Raw genomic sequence first — 22502 nt, forward strand, 5'->3', positions numbered from 1 at the left:
GTATGGGAAAGCCTGAATGTCTATTTGGGTTTTTTCCAGGAGCTGTGACAGTGGTACAGTGGCTCTGTAGTGAGCTGTGATAGTGGTACAGTAGCTCTGGGGAATCTAGTCCTAGCTCCAGCATTTATTGGCGTGTGACCTTGAGCAAGTTATGCAATCTTCTGCAGAAGCCTGTCTGTACTACAGTGAAAGCGAAGATATTTACCTCTTGCAATTGTTAAGAGCAATGCCACCCTTAGGCCTCAGCAGCAGAGGCCTCAGCCTGGGCTCCTCACTCTGGCCCTACCCCTCCTCATTGGAAAAGTAGTTCCTGGGACAAGAGGGACCATATACGTCCTCTTCTAGACCACATGCTGGACATCCAGGACCCTGGAATTCTCTGTTCAAATGACCTGATTCTGAGCAGGTCTCTTCCCTGGGTCCATCCTCACAGAAGCCGCCCAGGCTGGATGTCCGCCCATGGGCCCAGGGAATGAGTAGAGGGCAGCTGTTTGCAGAGAGTGGGCAGTGGATGGAACTTGACATGCAGGTAGAGTGTTCCCAGGCCTGCCTGAGATCCTTCATCCCTGCAGAACTGGACATGAGTGGGCCATGCAATGGCTTTTGGACTTGCCTTAAAATTAAGACCAAGAAAAGGTAATCAAAGGCGGAGGATAATAGGTAAGTTTTAACACTTTGTTCTCTTGATTCATCACTTTAATTTAGACATATATGGAATTTGCATGTGTGCCCTTGGCCCAGGCCTCACAAACGTCAGAAGTGGACCTGACTCCGAAGACTGGATAAGATATTATCGCATGTGAAAGTGCTGAGAGAGTTCTGGGCATAGGGTCAGCCTGCAGTACATTTTAGCTCTTATTATCTTCAAAGAGGGCTATGGCCCTAAAATGCTAAGCTCTTCCTGTCTCCAAGTTTGCACATTCACCGTGTCCTCACTCAATAGGTCCCAGACACTAGATCAACTGGGCCAGGCATCCACACTGCCCACTTTATTTTTACAGCAGGGGTCATGTTTCTCAGAGCAGGAGGCTGAGGTGAGACAAGAGGTGAGCCAAAGGGAAGGAAAGTGACCCCGGCCCAGAGAAGGGGGAGGGAAGAAGGCTGAGCTCCCCGGATATCTTTAGATCCTGGTGACAAGAAAAGGTGCCAGTTTCCTTCATTCCCTCCACATTTCCCAGCTGCCTCCTTGCTACTTCAATTCTTAGAGGGGGAAGGAAGGGTCCTTAGGAAACCCACACCCCACCCCTCGCTGCCCCAAAAGAAGAAACAGGCCCAGAGAGGTCAAACTCTTGGCCCAAGATCACAGAGAAAGTGATTCTTAAAACTGGGATCAGAACCTCCCCCATTATTTGATTCCCTCCCCCACCCCCCCAGCTTTTCTCTAAGGAACATCAGGAGGGCTCCACCGCTGGCAGGAAAAGTGCTCCGAGATGCATTAGCAGCTGGAGGAATGTTACATTTAGAGAGCACTTTCCTCAAAAAATTTCAAAACCCTAGTTTATCGATTGAGCCTGGAGGATCCTGGGGGGGGAGGGCAACCAAAGGTCGGAGTTCCTCCATCTTGCCTCAAAAAAAAATTGCTTCTTTGAGGAGCCCGCCCTGATTTAAACCCCTCCCCCTCACCCAACACAGGAGCCCCAGGCTCTGAGGGTGGAGGGTGCGGGATGGGTAGAAATGCGCAGGAACCCTGGCCCTTTCTTCTCCTCCTGCAGCTGGAAGGCCCTTGAGGGCAGGAGGCCCCCGGCTGTGCCCGGGTAGCTGGATTCTTGGTGGTGGGGTCGTGCACACTCAGATCTTAGGCGGCCTGGCTCAGAAATACCTTGAAGAGTGAGTTTGCAGGGATGCAGAGGGGGACTGGGCTGGTGCCAAGGAGCTGTCAGGAAGCTGCTCTTAGGTGCGGGGGGAGATGGGGCCTAGATTTAAGGATTTGGAGATTTTCCAGGGCAGGGGGAGAGGGAGGCTCACGCGGTTCTTTGAAGCAGTTGGCCCAACAGTCCTGAGACCAGGCGAGCCCCTCGAGCCTCTGGGCTCCTCTGCCTGCACCCCAGCCCTCCAGGGAGCAGGATGGAGCGAGGAGGACAGCAGGGAGGAGGGTCGGTGGAGGAAGGGGCATAGGCAGGAGTGAGGGCTGGGCCCCAGCTCCCGCGCTGCTGCTCCGGGAGAGGCTCTTAGGCGGGAAGGCACTCAGCCCTGGGGGCAGACCCACCTTCTACCGGGGCGGGTAGATGGAAGATTCCATCCCCTGTCAGTTCTCAGAAAGCTAGCCAAGACCCTGGCGAGAGAGGAAGGGAGCGCTCGGGTGAGGTCTCCTCCAGAGCTATTTTGAGAGGAGTTCCTTCTAAGTGACAGGAGCCTGGCGGGGAGCCTCCCCCCCCCCACCTCCGGCTCCCCCATTGCCCTTGCCTGCCGCTCCCCCCCTCCCCCTCCCCCACAAGCCCTCGCGGCTCCGGGCGCGGGCACTGCAGGTAAAGGAGCTGGGCGCGGCGGCGCTGACCTGGCGCTTAGAGGCAGAGAACAGGGGGCTCTGCGGGGAGACCCCACGCCCGCACCTCACAGCCCCTCTCCCTCTGGCCTCGGACCACTGGGATCAACGCCGGGAGCTTATAACCTGGTGATAAACAGGGCCCCGACTTTAGGACTGTGGAACGGCAGGCAAAGGAGATGCTCTGTACGCATTGACTTAAATCCTTCTGCCTCTGGGGTTGGGGTCGAGTGGATGCTACCTGGACAGACGTTGGGGAGTCTCCTTCTAGTGCACCTCGGTCTATTTCCTGCTCATCCCTACTCACCACGCCTGTCCTCCTTCCCCATGCCTCCTGCCCCCAGCTGCAGTCTCAGTATCCACTGAAGTTTAGCAGGTGCTGAAGGGGTTAATAGGACAGCATGCACCAAACCAACCCGCAGGCACGTGGCTCCGCAGGCCAGCAAGGAGCCAGTACTGGCCACCTTGCCCGCCCGCTGCCCACCTTGCATCAGAGCTGGAGTAAACTGTTCCTGAACCTCCTGACCCATCTCCACTTCCTAAGGGCTCTGGGCACAGGCAGGTAGGGAGCCACCTCCTCCATCCCTCCCTTCCCCTTTCTCTGTTTTCTGCCAGGTTCTTTCCAAACACCCTTTCAGGCAAAGGGAGGATGGGGGTAGGGAGCCCCAGACAGATGAGCTCATTGGGAGAAGGAGGGCAGAGGAAGGAGGGAGCTGAAACATCCTTCCCAGGGAGAAGCTCACCGGACAGTCCCAAGCTGGAGAGGGGCGTGTGCCCTCTTCTAGGAGCAAGCGTCTGCTTCCCTCACTGCAGCTCAGAGATGGGGTGAGTCCTGGGCATCCTTTATTCTCAGCCACAATTGGGGTTGGGTGTGAAGCCCCAGGGCAGGGTCTCAGCCACCCTACCCAGCACCCCCAGAGCTGTGTTTACCTCTCTGCTTCATGGGTTATCACATGCCCCCCTGCCCTCCCATCAAGGGAGGATGGGGGCTCGGAGGGCTAGGGGCTGGAGGCATCGGGAAGGTTTGTCACTCATGGCAGGGCGAGCCTTGTCAGCTGCATGGCCGGGTGTTCTCTGGAACCCTAGACCTGGGCCTGTCTCTGCACTGGGCACTGGAACAGACTGACCAAACCAGGAGCATAAAATGGTGTGGAGTGCCAGGCAGGGCTCCCTGAACTTTCTGGTCCCGTCTGCTATGAATGTTTTAGTGCTCAAGCAGTAGATCTTGCCAAGTCGGAGAGGAGATATGGGAGGAGCAGAAGAGTGGGTGGAGATGGCCGAGATGAAGGGAGGAAGCCTGGGAGCAGAGGAGAGTCTGCCCGGAGTGAAGGGTAACTTGGGGAAGTTGGAGTGAGACACAGGCCCAGGAGGAGGGGTAGGGACATGGAGACGACTGGCCAGCAAGTGAAAGAAGAGGTTTTTACAGGTTTTCAGGAGCCACGAGAGAAGAAGGTGGCCAGCGGAGGCCAAAGCCCTTTATATGGAGCCAAGGAGTCAAGAGCCAGGCCATGCAGGGGGTGGGATGGAAGGGCCCCCTGGGAAGGCTTCCCCTCTGCTTCTAAGCTCTTTTGCCCTTTCCTTTTTGTTTACCGTTATTTTGAGGTTGGCTCCAAGCCCCCTTCCCCACCCATTCCTACATCTTTGGGCTGCAGGAGGCCCGTCCACTGCCCGTTCTCACAGTGTGATGTGATGATGACTTTGGCCTTGCACCTCCCTGGGTTTGAATGCTCTGCTATTTTCTAGCTGTGTCACCTTGAGTGTGCACGTGCTTAGTCGAGCAGAACCTTGGTCTCCTCCTCTGTAAAAGTGAGAGAAGAATACACATTTGGGGAGTTGTCCTGAGGATTAAGTCAGCTCAATACAGAGCAGCTACTCAATCAGCTGAGTTTAGCCTTCTTAGTCTAACCAGCTGTCACTCATCCTGCCACCCCCACCCCCACCCACCCCACCTTCCAGATCCTTTCAGGCTGGATATGCACCCACCCATCACTGCAGCCCTTCCCAAGAGCGGCAGCTCCTGGGAAGGGCCCACACATGTGAGTGTGCTATGGGCCCAGGATGGGGTGGTTGAAGACCTTGGCAGAGCTGGGAGGGTAAAGGGAGGAGGTGGCTGAAAGGATTGTCACCATTTTCTACCTCTTAGTTGAAGGGCAGAGAAAGCTTCGCCCCAGCTGGAGGGCCAAGGATGCACGTTAGACTCAGCCTGATCTTTGGAAAGGAGTTCCCAAGGGTACCTGGCTCCAAATTCCCACCTTCTCCTGACCTATTTCTCACTGTAATTAGGGGCTCGCCACCTCCCCTCTCCCACCAATGATAAATCAGGTAAAGCTGTCCAGAGACAGCCTGGGGAAGAGCATGGCTGAGTGAAAAGGCAGAGGGACAGGAGTTTGCCCGTGTTTATCTTTAGTGTGTATCTTCAGGCAACCACGTCTATCCTTGGAATCCCAAAATGAGCACTGCAGAGGGCCACTGTCAGTAAACTCAGACAGCATCTAAAAGTGTGCCCTGATCTATGAATCTTCTCAACACCACCACCAAACTATGCTTGAATACCTTCTGGGATGGGGATCTCATTACCTCAGAGAAACCCAACCCTCTGCACAGCTCGGACTTACACTGGATCAATATCGGCCTCTGCCCACCAGTTGTAACGTTTGGCCCTGAGACAGAACGGGATAAGACCAATCCCTCTCTCCTGTGGCCACAGCCCCAACCCCTGCATTGGCCACCAGGGGTGACATACACTTCCCCTTCCGGTGAAAGACGCCCTCTTCACTTGCCCACGTGTCCACAGGGGAAGGCTCTCAAGCGGTTGAGGCCAACACTTCCCAGTCCCTATGCCACCTGTTCACAGAGAAATTTGTGCCAGTTGAGAAGCAGGGGCAGCTGTGGCCGGGATAACGTGACTTTGTCAAGGCTGTAAGAGAAAGCCCCTCCCATAGAATTCCAAGTAGCCAAGCTGAGTGCGCAGTGTCCACCCGTCCCCCTCACCCAGCGCCTCATGGACGCTCAAGGTCATCACTGCCAGAGACAAGGAACAGCGGTTTTACGCAGCTACTCGCACCCACCTCATCTGTTCCCCCCTCCTCCGACCCACAGTCTTTCTCCCTTTTCTAGACAGAGGCCTCCTTGAACCCTGCAGAGGAGTGGGATCCTGGGCTAGCCTCATCTGTTTCAGGACCAAATGTATGTGCCAGGTCAAGATGCCAGGATAGTCCTAAGATGAGCTTCCTCCCCCGTGCCCCTCTGGAGCACTCGACCTCTGGGTGGCCAGAGCCTGTCCTAAAAGGTGGTTGGCACAAGAGCAAGCCTCAGCACGATAGCAAGCACGGGGAATGACTCGAACCTGTTGGGATTCAGGATGAGAGGTCAGTGGGGGGCCGGGCCCCCAGGCCTGTCTGAGAAGAGTGGCAGTAGAACCCTGCCAGCAAAGACCTTCTGAGCCTCCAGAGCTAATGCAGGAAAGCAGAGACCTAGTGGGGGCCTCTGTGTTCCTCTGCACATGGCCGCCCAGCCCACAGCCCCCCAGGCACTGCCCCAGCTTCCTCTCACCCCAAGTTTTTTAGAGACTACCCCCAAACCCACAGGCTAGGAAGGAGATGAGTGGCTGAAGCGGGACCTTACATAAACCAGCAGGAGGAAGAATCATGCTCTGGGGTGTGGATTAGAACTCTAAGTGGAACGAAAGCCCAGGCTCTGCCATTAGCCTACTGTGTGACTTTAGGAAAATTGCTTTCCCACTCTGAACCTCAGCTTAAAAAACTGAGCCCTGACAAGAAGCCTGGCGGGGCCTCTTCTTGTTCAACTGGAGCTTGCAGGGGAGGGGCAGGGAGAAGCCTGGGTGGGTATAGGCTGCCAGGCTGTGCTCAGCACCAGGCCCAGACTGGGTGTGGGCTGTGGAAGAACAGGAGACCTGCAGCCGCCCAAGAGATCCTGTCTTTGTCCTTGACTCATCATGTGGCCTTAAGCAAGTCACTCCTCTGATCTAGTCCTCATTTCCCCTTCAGGATAGTCAGGAGACTTGGCCAAGTTGTTCCCGGGACCCCTCTCGCCTCTGATATTGTAAAGATCTCCCCTCCCCCCGCCCCTCCCCTTGGCCCTCAAGACCTGTTCTAGGGGCCCGGATAGCCTTGGCCTAGAGACTCCTATTCTTTGGCAGCAGGCCCTGGGCAGGCTGTGCTTGAGCCCTGCAGGGGGCTCCAGTGGGAAGTGAGGAGCAGGAATTGAGAGGCTCTTGTCCAGGCACTTACACCTCAGCTGGGGGACATGGGAAGATAGGGAACAACTCTGAGCACCAGGGTGGGTGCTAGCCCTGCCTCCACAAGCCCTGCCTTCCGCAATCAGAACTACCCCACCAGGGAGTTCTTCAGTAGCCTACATTTTAAGGATCTGATGTTGTCACTGCTGTGGCTCATGTCCCTGCTACGGTGGGAGTTCGATCCCTGGCCCGGAAACCTCCGTATGCCACAAGCGCAGCCAAAAAAAAAAAAAAAAAAAAGAACTATCCCACCAGGCCCCAAGGAGGCGGAGCCAAAAAACATCAATCTGGAAGGGTCTCCTGAGCCAAATCCAACCCTCCCAGAAGCCAGGCCCAACTCCAAAGTATTCCCCAAGTGTTCTGGGAAAAAGCCCTGTCCACTCAGAAGGAACCGGCCAGAATCCCCAGTGCCTCCTCCTCCTGAGTTCACATCCCCTGCCTGTTTCCTTATCTGTTAAGCAGAGAAGCATCCTCTCCGACATCCCAGTCTTAGAACTCGAGCTCTGAGGGCGGACCTCCTCTAAAACCAAGGTCCCTTTGGTTCTCTCCAATACCAGCCACCTCTGTTTAAAGCTGCCACCATCTATTGGGTGTCTTTCTTGGGTAGCCACTGTAATCCTTGCAGGCATAAGGACGACAGATGTTAGGATCCTCCGGGAAGATTCTAAAGTGCATCTGACTACTGACCACTGGGTTATCAGGGAGTAGGCAGAAATGACAGCAAAACCAGGAGAAAGGAACCAACCCCTTCAGGATTTCCATGCAAAAGTTGAAGCTTTTCTTATCTGGTGAGCCTCCTAGGCAAGTGTGTGCATGTGTCTGTCTAAGAGAGAGAAAAATGCAAAGGGGGAAGAATAGGACGCAAGAGAGAAAAGGCCTGTGCCTGGAATAGCAGACCCCCTGGGCCAGGTGGTTGCCTTTGGTCCTGAATTTAGGGCTGATTCAGCAGCCACGTAAATAGGATACAGCCGTTCTCAAATGAGAACCTGACTCTTCCCCTCCCCAGCCACCCTCACCCGTGAAGTCTCATGAAAGCAGACGCTGCACCAGCTGTCGTATCTTTTTCTTGAATCCAGAGCAGGCAGAAGAGATGTCTGCCTACTCAGACACAGCTTAGAAACAGGGGGCAGGAAGGACGGCCCATCCAGCCATGGAAAGAGTAGACAACATAGGCACAACAGTTAGCCTCGAAGGCTTCAAGAGTGGGCATCTCCCAGAAATAACCAAGAGCCCTCCAAGACGTGGTGTTTAGCCGCTCTGTCCCCAGAGTGCTTTCAAGGTGGATGGAGGCCTCCAGGATTCTGGGAAGGCAGAGGGGAAAGATGAGGGCATCTGATGAGAAGGGAACGAGCAGAAGGACCTCATGCATGATGAGATCTGGCAGTGTCAGTAGCATCCCCGGGAAAGGAACCGCAGGAACTCCTGTGGTAATTCTGGCCCCGCCTCCACTTGCCCCACTCTGCACCCCTGAAAAAAGTCACACTCGAAGGATGTTCAGGGGAGATGATCTGTTTATTGCAGCCAGTAAATCCAAGCAAGGAGACAAACTGCAAAAGCAACTCGGTCTGCTCCCAAAAGCAGACACATCACAGCAGTTGGGCCACAGAGGACCATCCAAGTGTCTCTCCCCACCACCTCTCCCAACCACCGTGTAGCACATACGTCCTAGAAAGTGCATCAGTAGTTGTGTTTTCCCCTCCAAGTGCACAAAGAGCAATAAGAACATTCCATAATTTGCCTTTGGTGAATCAACTCAAAACATTGAGAAAAGATTGTTTTCCCCCCCGCCACCACCACAGTGTAACTTTGGGGGTGGATGTAGTGAGATGTTTTATATTTGGAGATATATCTCTACTTATATATAGACTATGTACAAATGCATCAGCAAGCTTCAATAAAGGAAGACATCAGCAAGAGGCACAGCAAGAGACACAGGCTTTCTATCCTTAAGACATAAGTAAGAAGAAAAAGTTCTTGATTCATCACCCGTTCCAATTGCACCAAGCCCTTCCCATGGCCTGGGACTATCCTTTTGGACCTGGCCATTATTTTCAGTTGTCCATCTGCTTAACCTGACCTTGCAAATACTTACCAGCCCAGCCTCGCCGAGGGGACTCACACGGAGAAGCGTGGATCCAGTCGGCTTTTCCTTTTTATAAATCAGGAATAACTGGTGATTGGTCCACAGCTAAGGGGGCAGATAGCTATTTCCAAAGCCAGTTCCAAGGCACCTCAAGGCATTTCAGTCCTGAAAAAGTGTGCTTTGTTCCGATAAGCTGAATCCCATGGGTTGGCCAGCCCATCTCTCTTTACAGTGGCCCTTAACTAGAAGGAAGAGACAGACAGGGCTTCCAAGAGAGCAGGAGAAGCAGGGGGCAGTTGAGAAAACCAGCAGACTGAACCCAGCAGAGCACAGTGACTGACGGGAACATGCGGCCGGAAGTAGGGCTTGAGGCGCACGGTACAGGAAGAGGAAGAGCTTGCTGGTGTACAGAGCAAGCAGGGTGCCATGGAAACATCTCACCGGTTTCCCACCTCAACTCACAGAAGCCCCCCACTTTGTTCCCAACCTCATTGCCCTGGGGGAGGCAGCTCTATGACATCTCTGGAAGAGACTCTAAGAGGCTCGGGAAGAAAGTGCCTACAGGGGTGGGCAAAGGTGGTTCCTGGCCCATCCCAGTCTGCTCGGGCGCCTGAGGCCCCTGGAGAGGTAGTGCTCTCCATTGGACCCTCTAGGTCAGGGCAGAGAAAGGAAGGAACCCAGAAGTCTTGGGCTTCTTTATGGAGAGTTAGGATTCCTTAGAATAAACCTAGGGAATCTTGCACATCATTCCCCTAAATGTTATGAGTCCTGGAAAAAAAAGATAAGCTCCCAGCATCCGCACAGCTCCTCACTCCTCCTGGAAGACGAGAGCACTGAGGAAGTTGCCAAAAAGTGAAATCTGCGAGCTGCAGACGTGTTATTACAACCACCCTCGGTCTCAGCTGGAGTGAGGGTGCCCACCACTCTCCTCTCCCCTCTGCTGGTTGGCTCCAAGGATGGGCAATGTCCACCAGCCCCAGGTATCCTGGGGGCTTAGCCCACCCCCATTGGCAGTGTGTTGATTGGCAGTTAGGTACTGATGAGTTAGAATCTCCGGATGAGCTGGACTCATCCCACCCAGGAGCCACCGGGCTGGTTGCCCATCCCCTGCCCTGTGCCCACTCTGCCCGGCCTCTCACCCTCTTCCCTACTGGGTCTTCCCTCTCTCCTTTCTTTCTTCCCTTCCCAGGACCCAGATTCTGGAATCTCTTCCTTCTCCTACTCCAGCCCTGGAAGCAGTGGCTGCAGAGGTGGAAATAGATGCACCAAAAAAAAAAAATTCATCTTGGTCCCCACGGTGCTGACTTTGCAGTTCCCCACTCTGTTATGGCTTTGTGTGCATCCCCAGCACCTGGCACCGTGCCTGGCACACAGGAGATGCTCAATAAATGGATGTTGGATTGAAGTGAATTAAACTGAATCACCCAGATGCTATCGCTCTTTCCCCAAACTGGCCACCTTCTGGGTAGAGACAGAGAACGGTCCCTGAGGCTGTCAAAGTCCTGTCTCCACCCTCTTTCCCCAGACTTGGTCCTGCCCTGGGCACAGACGCCCTGAGCCCGGGCAGGGCCTGAGCTCCAAGGAAGGCTGGGAAGTGCTACAAGAGTCAGCCTGGGTGGGGGCAGGCGGTGCCATACCAGCAGCTCTACCCCCCACCCCCACCACCCCATCCCTGCCTCAGTCACAGCCTGGAGGGGCTGGGCTCCCAGACATGAATCAGGCTGGAGGAGCCCACCTCCCTCTCCTCACCTCCCTCGTCTCGGTCCCCCTGCCCCTGCCCTTCCCGTGGGGCAAATGTGGCTCCACTGATTCCAACTGGATACTGAGGAACCAGGGGAGAAGCAGGCCCCTTGGTTCTGCGAGTTTAAACCAGTTTCCCCATCATCTGTAGTATGAGGGACTTGGCTTAGTTGATCTCTGAGCATTTTCCAAGGCAGTTTCTCTCCGACTCTCTCCCTCTCCTGAGGCTTAAGCAATCCCGTCTTCATGCGAGTGAAATGGCAGTGAACGGTGGCTCCCCACTCACGCTACTTTCGTCCCCCAGAGGGAGCTGTCGGGGCAGGGGAGGGGTAACGTGGCTCCAGATGTGACACGGCCATGGGGCCTCAGAGGCTCCAAGGCTCCCCTCATGCGTCCCTCAGGGACAAGAGCCAGATGAAACCCTGTGAGGGTAACGGGAAAGTTTGAGCAGAAGCCCCAGGGAAGCCCCCCTCTGCCCACCAGCTCCTCACCTCCACACCTCGGCTGTTCCGGCCCAGGCAAGGGCGGCCACCCTGTGGGAGAAGGCAGGCGGCCTTGAACTCCAAAACAGAGCGCCCCCATCCCTAGGCTAACTTTGCCACCTGTCTCCTATTAGCGGGTAACTTAGATGAAAAACGATCACCACCTGGAGAGACATGACCCAGCCACGGCCCAGCTCAATACAATAGCCCTTCGGTACTTTTCTCGCCCCAGAGATCCCAAGGAGTCAGGAGCCAGGAGAAACCCTGAGGCTTCTGTGGGGGCGACTATCAATGGAGAAGGGGGGGAAGCAGAGCTCCCTGGGCCAAGGCTTGTCTCCAGTTGCCTCCGGCCCGGGCTTCCCTTCATTGTCCAAGAAATGCAATCATCCTCTCGACACACGCCCAAGTCAGAGGGACCCACAAGCAACCCCATGACAAAGCTGCCCAGGGCTGGGAACAGCTCAGGGAGCAGAGCAATGCCACACCTTCTAAGGGCAGCACAGCAGAGCCCCTCCCACCTGCGGGTCCCTCTGAAACCACCCCCAGAGCAGTCCACGCCCCGGGCAAGCCGGACAGCTGGCCTCCTCCACCACAGCCCACCCTCCCCGTCCGTGTCTGTGTCCCCAGCCCCACGGGCCTCCGGGCCTCCTGCCTCCTCTCAGGGGCTGGCAGTTCTGAGCCCGCCTCTCCCTCCCCTCAGGGCCCACACATCCCAGACGCCACAGGGGCAGGTTTCTCGAATGAAAGAGAGGTGGGTCACTCTTGGTGCAAGGGTGGGAGATACGAAGGGAGGGGTTCAGGAGGCCCCAGGTGGGCCCTGGGAACCTGGATCGAGAGAAGCACACCAAGAGAGGGCAGGCAGGGGCACGCTGTGCGGGCAGAGGGCGGGAGGGAGACAGGACACGAGGGAGGGGCTGCAGGGCCGCCCGCCGGTTACTTGGTGCCATCGTCCGCGTTGCCCTCTCCATCCGTCTTGCCCTCCTCCTCCGTCTTCAGGTCATCCGTGCTCAGTTTCTGCTCTTTTTTCCTCCTCACGCACTTGACTACCATCAGCACCAAGATGACCACAGCCAGAAAGCCCCCGACGGAGGCGCCCACGATCACCGCCACCGTGGAATCCCGCTCAGGGGGCTCTGGAGAAGGGGGTGGGGGGAACACGGACCGACTGAGCATTAGGGCTGGAAAAGGGAGCCTCGTCCACTGGCCCCTGCTCCCTGCAGTACGTGTGGGGTGGTCCTGACTTGACCCTCCTCCGTGGAAATCACTTTGGTCAAAGCCCCAAATCAACCCCAGCCATTGACCTCTAAGCAGCCCACCCCAGAATCCCAGGACACCTAAAAGCCCCAAGGGAGGGCAGTATGATGCTGTACCTAGGAGTACGGACCTGGAGGTCAAATAGACCCAGTGTGAGTCCTGACTGTACAATTTATGAACGGCGTGATCTTAGGTAATGTACTTAGGTGATGGCCTTAGCCTCTAGAAGCCTCAGTTTCCTCATCTGAAAAATCGGGATAATAACTGTACCTCCCTCACAGGGTTTTATGATGATGAAATGAGATCATGGACATAGAGAACTTAGTCCTTTCTGTACCTGAGACACAGTAAGTGGCCAAAACCTGAAAGCTGCTCTCAGGCTTCATGATGGGCTCCCTGAGACCTGGTCCCAGGTCCTCAAGGACTGGGAGGAGTAAACCAGATGCCTTCCATGGGCACACACTCTTGCTCCCCGCCTTGCGGGGGGTGGATCCCCAGCTAACCCTGCTGGGGCGCGGCTGGGTGGGAGCGGCCAGGGCCCCCCAGCAGCCCCTCACCTTCCATGAGGACCTGCAGGTAGATCTTGCCGTGGCCGCGGTGGCGGTCGGGCGGGTTCATGATGTAGCAGTTGTAGGTGCCCTCGTCCTCCAGCTGCACGTTTCTCAGTGTGACCGACACATCGTACTTGCTGGGGTTCCCCGAGAACTCCACGCGGTCCCGGAACCGCTCCAACTTCAGGTTAATGATCTTCATGCGGAACTGGAGGAACTGAGGGAGGGGCGAGGGGCAGGAAGCTCCGCATGAGCAAGGAGCTGAGAGGACAGCAGGGTGGGCCTCCTCCCAGCCCCCCTTTTCCTTGGAAGAGAGGCCGTCACCCCCAGATCTCTGCCACCCTCCTCCTCCAGGGCCACCCAGATGTGATAACACACCTGCGGCCAATGCCCCCTGGAGCAGACAGCACACCAGGGTCCTCTGGGGACCTGGTCTGGAGCAGGGGCAGGAGGTGGGAAAGGTGGGCTTCATTCTGCCTCCTTCCCCATCCCGCCTCCTTCCCAGGACTCACCATCTCCTCGGAGCAGTTATTACACTCCTGGTAAGTCCAGTTCAGGGAGAACTGCTTGTGGTTCACGGTGTAGCAGGAGTTGAAGGTGCAGGACAGACGGGCATCGGAGCCATTGAGGACGTTGAGGGTGGTAGGTACTGTGACTTCCATGCTCTGCCCTGGTGGCACTGCGGACAAAGCCACAAGCTGGTGAGGATTCCAGCTGGCCGATAGGGCCAGGGAGGGGACAAGCCTTCTGTGCCTGGTGGGGAGCGGAGCAGGGCTATGGCAGCTGGCTGGGTCCCTTAGAGCTGAAATTAGTCGGTGGGGGGTTGGGTGGAGTGGGCTGGCCCAAGCTCGGAAGGAGTACCTGATGTGGCCCTGGGGGTAACGTGGGGAGCAGAACAAGGCTGGGGTAGAGAGAGACCAAATCATCTGTCAAGCCAGCGACAGACAGATGGGCCTCAAGCCTTTTTCAGCGCTGCATCTGTGTAAGCCCCTTTACCCAGCTGTCCTGCTCCAGGCCTGTCACGGCCACCGGCCCTGCTGGCTAAAGACTTTGGACAAGGGATTGTGCTTCTTCCTCACTACTTCTAACCATCTCTGTGGAGCCAAAGCCCTTCCAGCTGTAATTACAGTGTCCCCAGGGGGCAGGCAGCCTTGAGGACAGATGGGGATTCAGAAAGCCTCCCTCTCTATATGCCAGGGCAGAGCAAAGCCATGTGCCCAGCCCAGCTCCCTTCTGTTCCCTAAGCTCCCGGCAGGGACTGCAGATGAGCAATGGGAGGGCGAGATGCCCCAGAAGGACAGGCACAATTCCAAGGGATCCACGGATGGGTCTACAAGGACAGGAGTCCCTTTTGGAGACGCCAAGGCTGGACACGCTACGTGAGGAGCTAGTACAGGCTGCGGGGCGTGGGGGGCGGGGGCAGGGGTGGCGGGTGGGAACAGCAGGTTTCTGCAGAATCCTCTGGGGAGCATCAGACCTGGTCCAGGAGCCCTGGGTGCTGAGGCTGGGTGTCACCCCACCCTGACAGTCCAAGTAGGGCAGGGTCTAGGGTGAGGAGAGTGAGCCAAAGCCCTTCTTCAGCCAAAGCTAAAGATGCAGTGCCCCTCCCCCAAGAGGGCAGAAATTGAGGAGAGGGTACTCCTTCTCAGGGTCATGTAAATACCTCCCCAAATTTTACACCCTAGGCAACTCACTTGCCTCACCCTTGTCCTGGTCTGAATTCTGAGATTCGCTGCCAATATCGTCAAAACCTCATCCCCACAGATTAATATTCTTTTTTAAAAAAATAATTTCTTTTTAATTTTTTTTGGGGGGGACCGCCCCACAGCACATGAAGTTCCAGGGCCAGGGATCAGATCTGGGCCACAGCTGTTACCTACACTGCAGCTGCGGCAACGCCGGATCCTTAACCCACTGTCCTGGGCCGGGAAACGAACCTGCATCCCAGCAGTACAGAGATGCCTCCATCCCTTTGCGCCACAATGGGAACCCCAAGATTAATATCCTTTGAAGAGGATGAACAGTAATGCTCAGCACCAATCATTCATTCACTCATTTACCAAATATTTATCAATCATCCACTATGGCCCAGGCACTCAGTCTAGACCCTGGGGATTATTGCTGAGATGGAGGCAGGCAGAGGTGCTGCAATAGGGAGCTTATGTTCTAGGGTGGGAGACAGATATCAGAGAAAAGATATGGAACTTTAAGGAGTGATGCATGGCAAGGGCTGTAAAAAATAAGGCCAGGAGCAGGGTGCTGCCTGACCCGTGGGGCTTGGGGAGGGCTGCTCGGAACAGGGCCCTGTAGGCAGCCCCAGCTAAAGTGAGTGAGTGAGCCATTTGAAATTTTGAAGAAGCCAAGGTCCCAGGCAGCAGACTATCAAGAGGAAAGCCTCAGTGCTTGAAATAAGGTTCACGTGTCTGGGGCACAACCAGCAGAGTGATGAAAGGGGCAAGTGGAGAGGCCTGGGGTCCCAGAGTTAGGCAGGGAGAGAACGCCCCTCTTCTGAGTGAGATGGGAAGCCACTAGGGGGCAGACGGTCAGGGAAGCAGCTCGGACGAGAGCCAGGGCTGTCCACACAGGAATCGCACAGACACGGAGATCCCATTAGACCAGGTTCAATCCCAGCTCTGCCTTCAATCAGCTGGGAGACTGTGGGCAAGTTCCTTCACCTTCAGAGCCTCGGGCCCTCTCCTCTGCAAAACGCAGCTGAGGACACTGACCTCCCAGGGTAGTTATGATAATTAAGTAATAAAATATACAAAGCAAACAGTAGCCTAAATTCTCAAGTTCTGCCCCCTAAGCAGGAAGGGCTTTGGGGGGCAGTCCTCTGGCAGGGGCATCTTGGAACCTGATCCCCAGGGCAACCCCTGGGAATTTCCTGGGATCAGGGCCCAGTGGGGGGCGGGACAGGTCGATTCCCCGCAGGGCTCTCCTTCTGCAGATGGTTTGGTTGTGCAAAGCTGCCAGGCCCCACACCAGGGGCAGCCGCACCCTCAGCCTGGAAGCAGGGATGTCAAGGTCCTTCTGCTCAGCCTGTCCCTTGGGATGAGTAGGCAGGGTCAGTAGGCAGGACTTAAGGACAGGAGATGCTCTGAACTGCTGGCCCTGGAGGTCAGGACCCAGCCCTAGACAGAGGGATGGGCATGCAACCCCGTCTGCAAGGCCAGGCTTCCAGTGTGCCCAGGTGCTCATCAGGGGCACATGAACTGGGGTCGGGGAGGGGGGCAGTTGCCGAGGGGGCCTTCAAGAAGAACGCAGCTCGGTCCCTCTCTCCCCGCTCTCCTCGCCATTATGAAAGCACCTAGCACAGCGCCAGGCTAGGAGGAGGTGTGCGGAAAATGCTATCTCCGCCCCCGCTCTGCAGAGGCAGAGGAATCTGCAGGGAAGGAGTCTTGCAGGGCCCTGTCCTGAGCTTACCTCAGATCCCAGGAACACCCTGCTTTTCTAGCATCTTCCCTGGGAAGAGGCTGCGACCTTCCTAGGCGCCCTTGAGCAAAAGGAGCCTCCGAGTGGCATTCAGTAGGTCCCAGGAATCTGGCTGACCCAGCCCTCCCTCTGTCTCACCCCAGCCCACAATATCCCTTTGATCAGAATTTGAACCCCACCAGGAAGCTCCCTCCACCTGAAAGGAGCTAGCGCTTTGCCCTGAGGGAAGGCACAGGCCTGGGGAGCAAAGGGCCTTTTCTGGCCGGCTGAGGGGAGCCAAGAGGTAAATTTTGAGTCCCCCCCCACACACACATCCTTACAGAGCCTCCTGGAGGAGGCACCAGGCTGACATGTGTGCCCTTTAGTGGTCACAGAGGTCAAATGCCAACTGCAGAGAGGAGAACAAAGAGTCACCAACCACATCTGAGGAACCTCAGAAATTGTAGATCCAGCCCCATCCTCTTACCAGTGAGGAAGGTGAAGCCACAGAGAGAGACAGCCAGCAGTTAGGGACAAGAATCATGGTTCCTGACTCCTGGCCACTACCTACATCCACCTGAGTCTCACCAGGATCCCAGCTTGAGGAAAGGGCCTGAGGTCTTTCACCAATCCAGGCCCTCAGTAAGATGAGAAAATCTGGAGGTCCCATTGTGGCGCAGCGGAAACAAATCCGACTAGGAATCTTGAGGTTGCGGGTTCGATCCCTGGTCTCGTTCAGTGGGTTAAGGATCTGGCGTTGCCATGAGCTCTGATGTAGGTCACAGATGGCGGCTCGGATCTGGCATTGCTGTGGCTATGGCGTAGACACGCAGCTGTAGCTCTGATAAGACCCCTAGCCTGGGAACCTCCCTATGCCGTGGGTGCAGCCCTCAAAAGACAAAAAAGGAGTTCCCGTCGTGGCGCAGTGGTTCATGAATCTGACTAGGAACCATGAGGTTGCAGGTTCGGTCCCTGCCCTTGCTCAGTGGGTTAACGATCCAGCGTTGCCGTGGGTGAGCTGTGGTGTAGGTTGCAGACGCAGCTCGGATCCCGTACTGCTGTGGCTCTGGCGTAGGACAGCGGCTACAGCTCCAATTAGACCCCTAGCCTGGGAACCTCCATATGCCATGGGAGCGGCCCAAAGAAATAGCAAAAAGACAAAAAAAAAAAAAAAAAAAAAAAAAGATGAGAAAACCATCCTGTTAGGAGGGCAAATCTGTGAGCAAAATTCCAGGCTCCTAGCAAATTCTGCTGCTTCAGGAAATTAGCCAAATCCACAGCGTGGGCCACAAAAGGACTTCCAAACAACAGAGTGCTCACCGCGCATCCGGCGCTGTTAAGCACCTACAGATGACCTCAGGTAACACAACAACCCTCAGGTAACACAACAACCCCAACATCACCACCACTCTCCAGGTAAGGAGTTGGAGCAGAGCCTGAGTTCACAGCTAGAATTGAACCCAGCCTGGCAGGCCCCAGACAGAGGGTTGGGGCGGGGGGGCCCGTGGTGAGCCCAAATGAGGGCGTGATTTTCACTCCAAAGGCTCCCAGGGACCAGGCCTCCTGCTGTCTACACAGCAGGTCCGGGCAGGCTGGCCAGAGGGGAATGGTCCTCTCTAAAGGCACCTCCATACAAGGGGGGCCCAGTCTTCCTGGTTGTCCCATTTGGGACCAGGTCTAGAGCCTGGGTCTCCTGGTTTCCAACTCACAGAAATGGTCAACAGGGATACCGTCAGGATGGGGCTTTCGAACTTCGTACTAAAACATCACCAGTGCCCAGGCCCCTCATTTTCCCAGGCCCCTCATTTTCTTCAAGATGCATCAGGGCACCTTGGCCCCCATGTCATATGCTGTTCTAACTGGCCCATCTTGCAGGAATCACAAATACTTGCTCATCTCCTGTCAAACCTTATGTCCTGCAGAGACTGGAAGTTAATGCTCTTGACGCCTCTTTCCAACCCTATAGCAACCTATGAGGTAGGTTTATTTCTTCGCGGTTTAAAAAAAAAAAAAAAAGTTTGTCTAAGTAGAGAAATTACCTTCCTCCCTTCTCCAGCACACTGTCTCTGGGGCAGCCCCCACCTCCAGGGCAAATGGCACACCCAGCACGTCTCCCCTCCCTCCACCCTGCCTCCACTCCAGTGACCCTGGAGTTCTTACTTTTTCGAAAATACCGCCTTCTTCCATGCCTCTGTGCCTCTGCACCTGTTTTTGCTCTCGGTTGGGAAGCTCGTTCTCCTTGCTGCACCTGAGCCCTCCTACGTATCCACAGATCCCAGCTAACAAGGCATCACCTCCGTGCCAGACGCCCCAGCACCTGCACCCTCTTCCCAGCCTGTTTCCATTGCTTCCAGACTGGGAGCCAGAATGGCAAAGTGGCCAAAATGGCCCTCTAGCACTCTGGTCAGGCGAGAGGGTTAACCTCCCAGCACCTCAGTTTCTTCATCTGTGAAATGGAAGATGACAGGAGATAACCTCCTAGGGCCGTGGTGAGGAATGAACGGCTTACAGAAACATAAAGCTCACAGCAGTGCCTGGCACGTAGTCAGTCAGCCCTCAACAAAGCTTAGCTGCTAGTGTTATTATTATTACTACTGTTCTTTTGACAGCGCCGCTGATGCTCAGAAAACTCTGGGGAGCTGATTCTTATTTATCCTGGCATCCCTGGACCCAGGACAGTCTATGGCACACAGAGGGCACTCGATAAAATCTGTAAATGGAGGGGAAAGCGTTTCCCTCCACATGTCTGTGTGCAGGGGCCTTGAAGAAAGACCAGATTCCACTTTCTAGGCCTCCCCTGACATAAGCCCTCCCCTGGGTTATCATAACCCAGATTCTGATAACCGTAACCATGAAGCCAACAGTCCTGAGAAAAACTCTAGGGAAGACCAAAGGTTGGGATTGTTTCTAGCTGGAAACTAGTCTTACGCGCTTCTATCGTGTATAAGGCAGTTTTCCCAGCTTTCCCCTTTCCCTCTGTCAGCTCGATAGCCATCGTCACAAACCCAGTCCCTGTCACAGTCCCCTCCCTTGTCACTCATGGTATCTCTCCACCTTGGGGACTGACGCTACTACAACCACCCAAGTCCCATTGACCACCTGAGTCCTTAGCCTTGGAGTCCCAGGGCCTGCGTCATCACAGCCTCAGTCAAGTTCAAGGTCCATCCTCCTGCATCGCCGCCCTCCCCCCCCCGCCAGGTTTGCAGAGGCTTTAGCTTCCTCTCACCATCACCTCAGAGCCCCCATGCCCTGACCTCTTTACCCTAGACTCCATCACCTTGGTCCTGGTCCCTGGTCTCCTTCTTTCTTCACTTAAATAAGGCTCTCACAAGGCTGCCTCTCCCTCCACAGGAAACTCTCCCTAACTCCCAAAAGGGGTCACCTGTACTCTGCCCCCATCGCCTTACATACTGGTCACTCAACCCAACCAACTTGAGACTGATCAAAATTACTGTTAGTATAGCAGTACCACTTCTCCAACACTAGGGGCAGTAGAGTTCAATGGTTAAGAAAGGGCTGGGGAGTTCCCCTTGTGGTTCAGCGGGTTAAGAACCCAGCATAGTGTCTGTGAGGATGTAGGTTCAATCCCTGGCCTCGCTCAGGGGGTTAAGGATCCGGCGTTGCTACGCAAGCTGTGGCGAGGTCGCAGATGCAGCTTGGATCCCGCACTGCTGTGGCTGTGGCTTTGGCTTAGACTGGCAGCTGCAGCTCTGATTCGACCCCTAGCCTGGGAACTTCCATATGTGGCAAGTGTAGCCATAAAAAGAACAACAACAACAAAATAAAGGGCTGAGGTCAGGCAACCAGGAGTTCAAATCTCAGCTCCCTTTAAACCAGTCCTGTGACCTTATTGGGCCAGTTACTGAATTTCTCTGTGCCTGTTACCGTATCAGTAACTTGAGGATCATAACATATCCACCCCACATGATCCCCGATTGCCGTGAGGACTAAACAAGATACATACCACCTGCGCACGTGAAAATCGTTCAAAAAGGTTAGCTATTATTGAGCATCTGCTATGTACCAGACTCACCAAAAACCCAGACAGTAGGTATTCTCCAGTTCACCCACGAAAGAGCTCAGAGGGGTTGAGTAACTTGCTAATGGTATGGTGTAAATGACAGAGGTGGCTTTAAACCCAGAACGATTCCAGGGCTCATGCTCTTTCTGCTGCCTGAGCTTCTATAACCCTCCTGCTCTGTGATTAATACATCCGATAATTCAGCAAAGCTAATAGGCCTTATCACGCAGGCTGCCTGGGACCCTGCATTCTCTCTGTTTAGCGCTCCTGCCCTATATCCAGCACAGCAAGCCAGTGAAGGAGAGAGAAAGAGGGAGAAAGGGAGTGAAAGAGAGACGGTGTGATGGGTACTACGCCCACTGACAACCCATGGACTGGGTCCTCAATTGCTAGGCCAGCAACGAGTAACTTTAGGAGCAAGAAATGAAGCTACCTGGTCAGTTCTGAGACATGGTCTAAAGAGCCGCAACAACAGGCAGACCCAGGAGTTCCCTTTCCCTTTTTTCTTTTCTTTTTTTTTCTTTCTTTTTTTTTTTTTTTTTTATCTGATTCCTTCACCTGACCCTTCTTCTGCCCTATCTGGTCCAAGCCAGAGACCTTCTCCATCAGCGGCTGCTTCAGCAGTTTTCCTCCCAAATGCAGAAGTCATTCCTCTAGCCTGCTTGCCTCCTACTCCCCCACACATTGCAACAAAATCAGCAGTACAGATTTCCAGGAAGCCAGACCTGGAACTCCCCCTTAAATCCACTGGATGCTAAAGAGCAAGGTTCAGAAAAGAAGCCCCTTAAGGAAGCATGAAGTCCCAGGACCCCACATTTGCAGCAACTTAAAAAAAAAAAATCCATAAAGAGGCTCTGCAGATCAGCCTACCCTCCACCCCCATCCCCACATGGGTCCATCACAGGGAAATGCAGAGGAAAATCCCCTCCCTTGACAAGTGACGTCCCCCACCCCCACCCCCACCCCCTGCAAGGAACACTCAGATCCCCTGACCCAATGTTGCTGTGACCAAGTGGTCCCAGCATTATGCAGTCCCCGCAACGTCTCCCCCAGTCCCCGCTCCTCCCTTCCCAAGGACACGAAGGGAAGCTCAAGCAAGGTCTCCTTCCCTGCCCCCGGCCCCCATCCTCCTCCTGTTGCAGCTGCACTTCTGGACCCACAGGAGCATGCAGATGTGCAGACTAACTTACCCAAAGAGAAAAAGAGACTGAGCCCCGTGAGACCGAAGGCAGGGCGAGGTAGCCAGGCATCTTTGTGCATTTTCAGAGACTGAGATGGGAGATGTTGGTCGGGTGGGGTACGGGAGAGGGTGATTTGAGGGCCGAGGGCTACAGGGGAGGAAGAGTTAGATGCTAAAAAAAAAATGCACGGATGTACTTCAAAGACACATACAACATTAAGGAAGCTTTATTTCCATCTCTCTAATATGGCGGGCTCGTATCTAGCTGCTAAAAAAGAGAGAGGGAGTGTGGAAGGGAGAGAGAAAAAAGGGGATGGAGTAAATTTTGTGGTTGGTGGATTTCGAACGGCAAGTAGGAGGGCATAAAAAAGTCTTTCTGCAAAGAGCAAAGTTCCTTGGAAATTGTTACCCTCTAAAACAAGAACTGAAGCGTGTACTCCCTTCTTTACTTGGTTATTGCTGGGGTTTGAAAATTGTCTGAGGAGCCCATTTATTTCAAAGCTACAGTGAGGAGGTGAATCCCTCTTTCTCATTTAAAAACACCCAAAAAAGGAGAATTTTTTGTTATTTTGGAAAGGGTTCAAGGAAGTGAGTTGGGAGATTTGGGGGAAGTAAGAACTTCCCCATTTTTCTAGCATTTCCACTGAAAACAGAACATATCAAAGCAGGCCGGTGTAAAAATACTGAACAGATATTACAGTCAAATGTAATATGATAAATCAACTATGCTCTAATAAAAATAAAATTCAAAACTTTTTTTTAAAATATAATATGGACCTGTGGTGAATCCTGTTTCAATAAAGTCAATTACATTAAATCCTGCTTCAGTTAATCTACAGTAAAAAGACATTATTGAGATAACCTGGAAAAAAATATGGACTGAGTGTTAGATTATATTAATGAATAATTTTTAATTTTGTTGGGTGTGATAAAAATATTGCGGTTATGTTCTTTAACACCTTTTTTTTTTTTTTTTGTCTTTTTGCCTTTTCTAGGGCCACTCCCATGGCATATGGAGGTTCCCAGGCTAGGGGTCTAAT

General features: G+C 54.3%; 2 protein-coding genes across 2 annotated transcripts in view; one reads left to right on the forward strand and one right to left on the reverse strand.

Annotated features, from left to right (window-relative positions):
* Window positions 1-22502, forward strand: part of IL10RA (interleukin 10 receptor subunit alpha) — a 926736-nt gene that overhangs the window by 166637 nt on the left and 737597 nt on the right. The gene's annotated exons all lie outside the window — the stretch shown is intronic.
* SCN2B (sodium voltage-gated channel beta subunit 2) lies at window positions 8234-21741 on the reverse strand. Its single transcript, XM_003129913.6, has 4 exons — window positions 21473-21741; window positions 13363-13529; window positions 12857-13067; window positions 8234-12178 (listed from the first exon to the last, which is right to left on the reverse strand). Exons 1-4 carry the CDS (start codon window positions 21540-21542, stop codon window positions 11979-11981), a joined length of 648 nt encoding a protein of 215 aa, XP_003129961.1. The 5' UTR covers window positions 21543-21741; the 3' UTR covers window positions 8234-11978.

This window comes from Sus scrofa, chromosome 9 (assembly GCF_054392235.1).
Source record: "Sus scrofa isolate SSC_HxYL_T2T_F1_AM1 chromosome 9, Sscrofa_HxYL_maternal_Yorkshire_Landrace_v2.0, whole genome shotgun sequence".
In the NCBI taxonomy this organism is placed as follows: Eukaryota; Metazoa; Chordata; class Mammalia; order Artiodactyla; family Suidae; genus Sus; species Sus scrofa.